The sequence below is a fragment of the Spodoptera frugiperda genome, chromosome 25, assembly GCF_023101765.2.
Source record: "Spodoptera frugiperda isolate SF20-4 chromosome 25, AGI-APGP_CSIRO_Sfru_2.0, whole genome shotgun sequence".
NCBI classification, from domain to species: Eukaryota; Metazoa; Arthropoda; class Insecta; order Lepidoptera; family Noctuidae; genus Spodoptera; species Spodoptera frugiperda.
In genome coordinates this window covers 13,545,038-13,557,294 of record NC_064236.1, presented here as the reverse complement: position 1 = coordinate 13,557,294, position 12,257 = coordinate 13,545,038, and the positions used below count along the sequence as shown (strand labels likewise).

At 35.2% G+C, this 12,257-nt stretch overlaps 1 protein-coding gene across 5 annotated transcripts in view; it reads right to left on the bottom strand.

Annotated features, from left to right (window-relative positions):
• LOC118262731 (protein NDRG3) overlaps positions 1–12,257 on the bottom strand; it is a 69,923-nt gene that overhangs the window by 45,687 nt on the left and 11,979 nt on the right. For all 5 annotated transcript variants that reach the window (XM_035574304.2, XM_035574330.2, XM_035574313.2 and 2 more), the window contains one exon: positions 8,676–8,854. In XM_035574304.2, coding sequence (XP_035430197.1) covers positions 8,676–8,854 — 179 coding nt within the window. The remainder of the gene's footprint in view (positions 1–8,675; positions 8,855–12,257) is intronic.

Sequence of the window (12,257 nt, the reverse complement as noted above, 5' to 3'; positions counted from 1 at the left end):
AAAGACGTCTGTCGGATACGGCTTTTTGTTATTTCTTTTAATTGAACTTATCTAACCCCCAACAATCCCGTATCGATTACAATTATTACAACCACAGTCTGGAAGTGAAAACTGAAAATGGAAGACAAAAGAGTAATGATGTAAAGAACACGACCTTGTTTTGTAATTTAATAAATCTTCGAGCTAAAAAACAAATTAGGTTAGTTTAAGGAGAGCCGGGATTTAGAAGCCATATTTTCTGGTGATTTTAATGCAAACAGACACAATATATCTTAAAGTATAAGTCGGTTCAAAGCACCATTTACTTCTAATAATTGTTGTAAGGCGTTCGAGGTTAGGCACACCGGGCAAGAGCTATAATGAAGCATTAAAAATGTTGCGCTTAATAAAGATTGTAAATATTTACGTGGAAATTGAGACGCTGCAAAAAATATCCTTCCAATTTTTATTAAAACATTTTCCCTGACCGACATCCAATTCTATAACGAAGTAAGGCTCACTAAGTTGATTGTGGTTCCAAGACGTAATGCAATAATCTGCAGGTAATGTGATTCTCGTCAAGCTGCTACGGCGAACTGAAAGTGAATATAAATATTCTACGAGGCGCGATGTTTGGATCATAACGTATGTTTATCAATGCTGTTTGTTAAAAGAAATCCCATACTATTGACAGTACTGGTACCGATACAGTGTCAAAGTTACCTTTTCTGACAAACGAGTCGTGGATCGTTTTACCTTTGAACAAATATCGTGGCGTTACAGATCACACTACCTAATTTTCGCAAATCTGAGCTACATCTCGCTTTGTGTGGTCAAAGTGAATACATTTGTATGGCAGAGCTAGCTTTTAGATTCAGAGATTTTGGTCAATACTTTGACTGACGAAATTTTCTGTATGGTAGGCTATATTTTCACGCCATGTTCAAACCAAGTTAAAATTAAGATGAGATATTTATTTGACCAGTTATAGATTGAACGCGAATGGAGCAAGTGGGACATGTTTGGTCCTTTTAAGTACGACCACGGAAATTCGCAGCTTGGTCTAGAAAGAAGTGGCTAGTTCCGTATTTCCTTGAACATTATGATTCAATTTCCTGTGCGGAATCACTTTTTGGTGCGGAAATGTAGAAATTAGAGGTCATTTTAGGATCAGTGATGAAGATATATTTATAAAAATACGGAACTATATGGTCAAAATGCTTTTATGGATTGTTGAAATTTTCAAAGAGTCAAATTAAATAATATCACGTTTCCAATAAATATCTATATATTAATATGTGATGCAAAAACTTACGACCCCTTTTTACGAAAATTGCGCGGACGTAGGAGCATAAAATTTGGTACACTTATAGTTTATGTGTAGGAGAAGTGCAGAACGCTAATATTTTTCAAAAATAATGCTTATAAAGTACATTAAATCAATAAATAAAACATTACACACACTACCATGCATAGTATCGTATTTGACAAAACGTCAAAATTGACAGACATTGCGATGATATTCTCACATCTCATATGAAAAGAGGTTTCTCATTGAAGGAGGTTTGGTTATTCATGATGCGCCGGAATATATTAATTTGAATTTTACAAAACTAATAGCAATTCGTTAAATAAAAATTATCCTTGAACGTATGTTAAGTGGTATTGTAAATTAAATCGTATATGGTCGAATTTCGACCACTAGGCGACCACTAGTAAGGTTAAATATTATATGATTCCAAACATATAGGTACTGATATGATAGACGATGACAATCAGCTAAATGAACGTCACTAGTTTAATCATGTGTTCGTGACAGCACTGTCTGTCATGTTGAAGCTGTCAGCTGTCAAATGTGACAGTTATGTTATTGTTCCCGCTTGTACAGATGTAACGGCCATTCGAATAGGAAGTTTCAAATTACGGCTCGGCTGTGTAAGAATGTGAATTAAACTTTTAACACTGGACAAGCTAAAAGAACTTAACCCAAAACTGTTGAATTTGGAAAGAATTAGAATCACAATTTTACGAAAAATGGTTTAAAGCTTATTGAATTAGAATCATAATTTTACGAAATATAACTGAGAAAGTACAGCTTCTTATAAATGGATCTGAAAAGGGATAATCTGTGTCCAACGAACTCTTTCTGGATGCCTAAGCATATATACACTAATGTTTAAATGTATATCTATAAGTAAAATTTTGGTAAACTAAGTACTATGACCGTTAACTGTTTTGTGAGCTTTATTGACGAAATATGTGAAGTTTCGTTCAGGATAAAAGCATATATACGAGAGATGCGGTGAACGAACTAATATAAAAACTTCACAACTTGAAAATATTTGTTAATATCGTAGCAGAAGGGCTAGAAGGCAGCAACAAGCTGAACTGTGAAGGATAATCCGCGAAGCTGGAACTCAGATATATAAATGATACGCTCTAGCAAGCGTTGAAGATTTATCGATATTCTGTAATTTACCGTTTACTAGGAGCGTCACGGTCTGGTGGACAACGGGCCCACTAACACTAAAATATCAAGACGAGGGTTGAACGTGTGCTTGCCGAAGCGTCGGTAAATAAATTAGCGTTTGGTGGTGCAATGAAGCGCAGTGACATCAGCGCTGTCTCTGCGGAGGTCGCTGCTCAACAGCTGTTTACGTAACACCAAGGTACGTTGCATTGTGACGTCATTCCAAATTTACGGTAAGTACCAACGACACAAAGCTTCACGTATTTCCACCCCTAAGGAAATTAGGATTATTTTTAACAAAGTCGAATAAAACTTTGAGTGTTTGTCAATGGAAAGCGGGACATTAACAAAATAGGAACTCATGTTCCAAAGTGAGCGAGAATGTGCGTGCCATAGACGATTTAATAAAAAAATAAAATTGAAATAAAATATGTATAAATATCATAGCTTTCAATTGTCAGATTACCGATTAGTTTCAATATTCAAACATCTTTTTCCAAGTGAAATCTAAATGATATCGAAAATGTAGACTTGACGTGGATTTTCGTTTCAATTGTCAATTGATAATAATGACTGATGGGCTACAGATATTTTGAGCCGGAGCACTGAAAACGTTCATTTATTATTTGGATACAATGAATATTCATCTATTATTTGGAACCAAAACAGTTTTTACTTTTGTTGCCTAAATTAGGAAAGGTACTGTTATGATTATATGTATGTAATATGTATTATGATAAGCAATGGGTAAGTTTGATATTCCATAACTTCGGTACGTAATATGTTTCGTATTATGTGTATAATATGCAGGATAAATGTTTATTGTTTGCTTCAAATTTATCCGAAGTTTACATAGGGCTAGTGTTGTAAAACTTTCTTAATTTGCTGTTAGTCGGAATTACTCCCATTGTAGTTATTATTGTTTAGTTTAAAGGTATTGAGGAGTTTTAACCTATAACAAGAACCATAAGTGGTCACTACATCGATATCTTATGGCACATTGTAGGTACTCGTTTCATGTTTCTAAGAACACACGCTAGCGTGCAGCAATCATGCGGCATGTATAACACAGTACAAAGCCAACAATAGAAAATTCTTAGGAACCACGACAAACACGAAATAAATACAATCATTATCCATACATACATACATATCGTCACGCCTTTAATCCCCGAAGGGGTAGGCAGAGGTGCACAATATGGCATGTAATGCCACTGTGTACACCCACTTTTCACAATTTATGTTGTAAGTCCCATGTAATAGGTGGTGAGCCTATTGCCATATACCGGGCACATTTCCAGACTCCGTGCTACCACTGAGAAATTTGCGAAAAACCGAAAAAAGCCCAGTAGCACTTCGCCCGACCCGGGAATCGAACCCGAGACCCCTTGCCCGGCAGTCGCACTTGCAACCACTCGGTCAACGAGGCAGTCTACAATCTGATACATTCACAACAATTCAGTTAAAAGGCCATGTTATTGAAATAATATTTTGCTAGATCCTGTATCACACATTTATGACGATGTATAATAAAATAAATAATCGGTAATAAATTCAAATTGAATTGAATAGAATATGAATAATTCATATTGAGAAATTTTTATCAATATACTTTTGACCGAGATCCCTTAATGATGCTGCTTTCAGTTTCAAATACCATTATAACTTTTAAACTACCAAACGGATTTTAGTAAAATAATAATGGCGAAGGAATTCTCTAAGATCGACTGGCGCCTGTTGGATTTTCTGTAATAAAATTCCGTTCCAGTAGATATCCCTTATTAAGCAGAATAATAATTATTAAGTAAGGAACAGTTTCCCTAAATTATACCTAACCTATCGCTTTCTATTAAATGTTTACTAAAATGCTTAAATTATTAGACATTTTATTCGCTCAAATTTAATGTCAACTCTTTGCCTTTGAAACAAAGCTAAGCAACCTAAAGGCAATGAGCGGATGGACAGATCACCTTGAAATGGATTTATGTTAAGAAAGGAAATATAATAAGCAATTTAGTTGACAGGTGGCTTCTCCCTAAAGATGAAACTTGTCTAGCCTCAGACTGAACAACCTGTTAAGGTAAGAGATCCTTTACGTAACTACATACTTTCCGAGGCAATAAAAGACGGTCATAAGTTCACCGCAACACCAATTTTAAAATGTCAGACTGTTAAAACGAGACAAGTACCAGTAAGTGAATAATTTGTTACCAAAACGATTTTTATTATTTGAGTGAAACACGTTTAAGTGGCAAGGTGAGTAGGGACTTTGAAAAGACAATTTGTTTTGTATTATAAATGCAATAAGTATTCCTTAATTCATAAAGTTTTTGAAGATTTTCCCTCGCAAGTGCTCTCATCTTCATTTCGACTTCGCGAGAGATTGCGTACAAAGTTTAATTGATGGACAGTCACTTAATTGAATTAATTGGTTGAGCGCTGCATCCGCGTTTTAATTTGCACCGACATCTGTGACTCTGGCTATACTGAATAATGGATCGGCGATTGAAACTAGTTTGAGTTGAGTGATATCAGTCCAATTAATTGGTTTTACTCAACAACCACATTAATTGATTGCCAAATTATATTATCGCCTGAGTGATATTAACTCACATAAATCATGAGCAGACAGACATGTTTCGCTGATTGCTAGTCGGAACAAGTGTCTTGTTTATATATTCTGCTTTACTTATTAGATGGACAGAAAATATTAATAAGTTAACTATTTGGGAAATGACGCGCATCGATGGAGGTGACCGTGTCTCGGGTCTTTTGTTATCAGCCTATTGTGTTTGTTTGCTAAATGGCAGGTTATGGAATCGACATCGAAAGGAATTAAAAGAAGCAACAACAAAAGAAATTGACTACAACATATTAAAAGGAAATTGATACTACACTAGTCAAAGGCAATGAAGAACTAATCAATAAACCGTTCGGTCTTTCCACCAAGCTTTGATCTTCATAAAGCAATAGAATGCTTTTTCTTTTTTGTCTTACTAAAGATTTTCCAATTAGTTCGTGGTTGATCAAACATTCATTGAAATGTTTACAATTTTTATTTGATTTACGATCGGCGTGGCGGTTATTGCAGAAGTCATAAAGGTTCCCTTGTTTTCTGCCACATTGCACTGTCTATTGTGGAAAGGCTTTATTGCGGAAACCAACGTCTGTCGAGAAGGCAAGAAACTGACACATTATTACATTGAAATTGTTTGTAATAACAACGTAAACTAGGAAGGGAATAAGTATTATAGTACAGAACATAATAAACATGATGTTTATTATGTTCTGTCTTCAGTATAAGCTCTGCAATTCTTTTATGTTTACGTTAGCGAGTATTCTCAGAGAATCGGGTAAGTACATGCGTCAAGGAGCTACTTATTGTTTTACTTACTTTTTACCCGAAAACGTGGGTTGATGTACGCATGTATATGTAAATTAAAGGCCCAGAGGCGCCCACGCAGACTCTCAGCGAAACTTAATTGTGTAAGCGACGCGTCAGTATATAATATTAATGAAAAGGATAAGTATTGTCAAGAATACTTTGTAGTATTGTATCTATCTAAATTACATTTTCATGAAAATGGCGTCTTTAAATAGCATGTACATATTAAATGGGAAATATTGTTAGTCAGTAAAAGGTCGTTGTCTGTGGTAGTAGCACCTATGTACTTCCACTCAACTCATTAACTCGCTTCGTAAACTTTATTACACACTTCCAGCTATCTTTGCAGAAGCATGAGCAGTCCATAAATTAGTTCAGACAAACTTGGTTCTTTCTACCGGTTCATTCTGTAACGCACATAATTATCGCATTTTCATAAAAAAATACTATCTTCCGGGAATATAATGAGGTGAAATGAATTTAATTGCATCACAATAAGTAATACTATGTAATGAATACGTGCAATACTATTTTTGAAACACATTTTTCTTCCGTCGTTACCATGCAACGTACTGTTACGTTCATTAAAAATCAAAACTATACCTTTATTGAAGGTAAGACCAATAAAATTTATGTAAGGATTGTAGTTCAATTAGATGTTCTAATATTCTACTAACGTTTTCTACTCAGAGCCAATTAAAAAACTCGATAGAAACTGTGGGCGAGTTTCAGTGAACTCATCGTTAACGATGCTGGCTTCTGGACATTGCATCCATACGAAATAGACTGTAATAAAACATTACTAAATCTGTTCTATGGAGAGGAATTACTAGCATGATAAAGATACTACTCGTGAAATATTAGCACCACGGAAGTGTTAAGATAGACGATCAAGTTAAGAAATCTCAGTTAAAGTCGATCATAAAGCACGTCACGATGTATGTTCCAATAAAAATTTCATGTATCAATGTTAATCTAGACTACAGGGTAACATGTTAAAGGAAGCAAAACTTGTGTCAGTGGGGTACAATGTACAAGTGAACATACCAATACCTGAAGCGTTGCCTTACTTTCAAGTAGCACGCAACTTACGTAACATAAGTTACGTAATCAACAAAAGCCTTAATACAAGGAGAATCTTTGTTTGTTGAGTTTGTACTAAATTGGTTATCGTTTTACTTATTTCACCTATTGCCGAATAAATACGAGTAGAACGTTCTAAAATCTCCATAAAACGTCTCTCGGCGGTATCATTACTAATGTATTGCTAGACGTTAACTGTATTTTCATGTCCTTTTCATCTGACAATGTTGTTAAAGAAAATATTGATACAGTGAAAGACTGAAATATAAATGATGTTATCACAAAACCGTTCTCGCTTTGGTAAGAATCTATTTATAGAACGTACCAGAAAAATTCATAGCTGCCGTAAAAATGTATCTCATTTTCCGAACGACCTCACCTGGCTTTTGTGAGGCAGACGTCCATAGCAGACGTATAATAAAATTAAATATTATCAATTCCGTCGGTCACGAAGGATTGATTACCTGCCCCGAATCGTCAAGATTTTCATTCAATTTTGCTTACAGTGAAATTACAGGATGAATTTAATTACCTTCAATTAATACGCTTTTGATGAAGGAAGTTTATTACTTCAAATATTTATTCAACTTGCTACTGCTACTTAGTAGGCATTCAAAATAACAAAAATAATTTTACTCAGTCGGAAACTTAAAAACTTTTCAAGAAAGACCACCGACATCGCTTCATGGTTCAGTAACTAAAATGTACAGCGTACTTATTGAACTGCATAAAAGCCAATACGATGAAAAAATACACAAAAATTGTGGCTACAAAGAGCTATTGAGCTACTTATTTGATTTAAAATAATGTAGAAGAACTGAAAGACATTTTTAGAGGACATTGTAACAATGTTTTACTACGGTTTGATGTCGTCGTCCATGTAGTCCAGGGTAATTATTTCATTTAGTTCCTTCTACAATACATGGTTGGCTATTGTGGTTTTATTACATTGGGTACTGGCTGCGAAATACGAAGGTAATTCCAGATGTTAGTGGCAGCTTTAATTAACCATTTAAAGCTGTTCTTAAGAGTAAACACGTTGGTGAGCGGAAAACATAGGATCTTTTTAAAGACCTTTCAGATGCACGCAGTTCAAAGGGTAATTTAATTATGTTGAAACACAAACACTGATTCGTTAGTTGGTTAGAATAAATGTAGGTACTTTAAGTAGATAAGAATAAGAGGTATAGTTTCGAAGAGATACGTTATTCACATGAGGATGCACTCGTAATCGTCGCCAGGGCCACGGTCACTAGAGAGACGCGCGTGCGACGATTGCTCCCATTACAGTCAACAATACAATATCGTTCCACACTAGAATAACTGCATGTTGCTCATATTACACTGATCTTGTAACTGCGGACACATGCACCGATTGAATGCAGCAGAGGTCGTATCTAGATATACCACGCTTGTAACACCTATTATTTTATACGTTTTTGCAGTGGACCGGTCGGAATTCGTTAAATGCAGTGAATGGACCTGCGTATTATATACAAAAGCTCTTCGGCTAACTAGAACTTTTAACTGCAGTATTTGTTTTTTCCCTGTAATCGAATACACGCCAATGATACTGCATAATATATTTTTGCTACATCTCGTTCGTAAAATGCAATTCGCATGAAATGTGATAAATATAGGGTAAAGACTATATTTCCACCATGCAGAAAGCGGGCTTTGGCTTGGGGCCAAGGGATGGCAAGGACCGTAGTATCCAGAACACAGAGTATTGCAAGAGTTAAGATGGTAAATACTTACAGTTGAGGCCAAGATCGTGGTACGTGATGATGGCTGGCTTGGAGCGGTCGCCTTGCACCGCGACGACGATATCGCCGCGGTCGGTGCGCACCCGCACCTCCACGCAACCTCCCTCGCCGCTGAACCGACGAGCGCTGGGGAACTGCAGCTGGATGTTCTTCAGTTCGATGTCATCCATGCTGTGGATAAAACTACCTGTAGTATCTACATCGTGTGAGAGAAGTCGGAGGAGGAATCGTACATTATCACCTACATTAGTAAACATTATTTCTCTAAAACCAGAAGATGATTGAAGCTTTCAGTATTAATTTACAATCAAAATGTCATTTAAAAGCAAGTAAATATTTTTATGTCTTATTATTAAAATTTTATATTTATCTACGAAAAAAAATTGAATTTGATTTTAATTTTAATAAAGGTTTCAAGTAAAGGGCTAATATTTGTAGAATAGGTATATTATTGTTTCATACATAACAACTAACGAAAAGCTGAACCTGTCGGCCCGACACAATATATAGACGCGTCAAGATTTAAGGACTAATGGTCGAACATTTATCCACGTTTATTGCAGAAAAATTTCCAATCCTTCTTAAGGAATGTTGCCACAAAGCTTTGAAGTGAAACTGAAAGAACTTGACCACATCGCTTTAAACTTAGGGATTTTCAAAAGAACTTTTATAAACAGTCTTCATTTTAATGTTCCCTCGCACTTGTCTAGCTAATCCCTTTTCTATTGCTCCTTTGATTACAAAAAGAACCGCCGCTCAGAATATATATTAATATAAGAGCTCGCGTTATACCTACATATAAAAAATGTTTACGTAATATGCTGGTGGTGGCAAACCACATAAAATATATTGGCCTGATTAACTTCCATGACTTGTGTTTAAAATGTATATGTTACGGTAAGAGTGAATAATTGAAAATTATTAATAATTATCTACTATTATTAATAATTACCGAGAGGTAAAAGTGATAAATTAATCACATTTGTCGGTTATTATTAATAATTTTACCCTAGTAATGATAAATGTAATAAGTGGCCAAGATGTTATTTTAATTTCAATTTAAACGGCAATATATTGTACTTGCACAACAAATATTTGTTGAATTCTATGACAATACTTTTCAAATTTTAATTTTATGCATTTATAGGTGCTACAGAAGATATACAGGCAAACCAAATATGATTATTGCTGATTGCTTTTAGGATTCGTGTTGATGTTGTTAATGAAACAATAATAGTTTCGTGTCGTCCGGGCGGTCCTCGCAATGATGACACCCGTGCTTTTCCTCCCGCCCAATCAGAAACAGGAACCTACCCAAACTCCCATGTCCGGTAAGCACCTGCATCAGGCGGTAGGTGAGGACGCCGTGGCGTCTCTCTAGTCACTCCTGACTTACCGCTGCAACGACAGCGAGCCCAGATAATGTAGAAGGGGAAGGACACTATTTAATATTCTAGTTCAGAATCTGTGAATTTGTTGTCCTTTCGGTTTAAAGCAAGTGCAAGTAACCTTGTTTGTGTGATCTCTAATTAATATAATCGTAAGACGGTGTTTAATATTATAACTAAATACTTGCTGGTCAAAAAACGTTGGGTTTATATTTATTTTATTACTTTCATCAATATGTGTCGTGAATTATTAATAATCACTACAAAAAGTAATAAATTCCGATCGATTATTCACATTTACCAAAACGTGTGATTATTATTAATAATTTTGTAAAATTATTAATAATTTTCAATTAATCAGATTTACCGTAACATATATACCTAGCAGTAGTGACATTAACATTGGAAACATTATTAGTAGAAACAGATAAGCAAACATTGCAGTAAGTATAATATTATAATTTCAGATTTTGTTATTACCTACCTATACCAATATGGTATAGATAAAAAAATATATATATTATAGTTATAGTACTACAGTAGTAGTTTATAGTACATAGTATAGTATTATATTATAGTTAAACGAGACAAAAAATGCCACGCGTATAGAGTTAGTAGTACTTGGATGGTTGTACTTGAGGTACAATTTGATATTCCTTTTATCTTATCGATTTCAGTTCTGTTTCAGTTCGTGGATTATACGAATAATGTAGATAACCAGTCAAAGGGAAGTGTTAAAGTTAAATTGGGAATTTTGACGTATTTGAGCATATTACAGTCTGTATACAAACAGCAGCTACATGAGATCTACTCAAACTCAAACTGTTTTCTCGTAGGAATGTAAGTCTGTAGATAATCTAAACTGAAGGCGTCGAATCATGAATAGGGACTTTCGTTACGATTGCTAACACAACATCAATTAAGTCCCGATAATCGCATTAATTTGTCACCACCTCCTCGCGGTAAGCAAAGCTCGACACCATCAGTAATTGGATGGGGAGTAGGAAGTAACCCGACCTTCACCCAGCGTCTAAGACACGCTAAGATAAATTAAACGTAGCTCAAGAGCGAAACTTGTTAATACACGTCTAGACATTAAGGTAGCTTGAGCCTTACATACGTTCGGTAGTTAATTCACGTAGGACAGTTGCCGCGTGAAGAATCGCGTCGTATCGTAAGACTAACGAGATAAGAGTACCATAAATATTGGTTAAGAAAAGGTTGTAAAGTGTTACTTTTAACCATCACTAAAGCTCGAGATAAACCTTATGGTTAGCTAAATGGATAGAAAGGTCTTGTTTCATGGACACGAGTTTATAAAGAAATAAAGCCTAGATTGCGCTAACAAAGAACAGAGTCAAATATCCCAACCGACCACTCGTTTGGTTTGCCCACAATGGATATTTGATATTCTAGTCAAAGGAAAATCCTCAAAAATCTAATTATAGCGAGGTTTTAAATTCAATTTACAAAACAAGGTGACCCTTTGTAAATTTTTGTAGTCATTTACTTATAGGATTCGATATTTATGGAGTCTTAAAATTGAGCAAAATTTCCGGTGATTTATGACGCCCCTGTTCCAATTCAATAGACCGCTGTTGATTTAACGCAAACGACGTGTAAACACAATCAGGAATTGCATTTTATGACATTCTCATTGGTCATCAATTTAAATGTCACATACTCATAAATCAAATACTTTTGATACATACAATAAAAGATGTTGTACAATAGGAATATTCTGTAACAAATACTTTTGAAATGTAGGGCATTGTGCGTGCGAACAATGGAATGGTCCAATTGAGCACTTATAAAATGCGACCGCTTTAGATAATGTAAAGTTTTATTAAGCTAAAAGCGGTCTCTGGGAAGGGACTGGAGAGACTTCCGTCTGTCAACGTCACAGAGGCAGTGAATTCGGAAATCATGTGCCGTATTGGGCCTCCTACGAAATGTAAAGGAAACAGCGGTCACGAAATAATGTACGTATATACGCACTCGTGATGTCTCTGGCGTAGCAAGAGTAATACCAACAGGCAATCGAAGTCTTAGTTATATAAAAATCAAGACAGATGAAACATAAACCTTGAAGAATAAAGAAGGTACAAGAAATTACCTTAAATTTGGACTATTCGAAACAAGATATAAATAAATCCAACAGTACCAAAAAATAAGCGATGTCACCC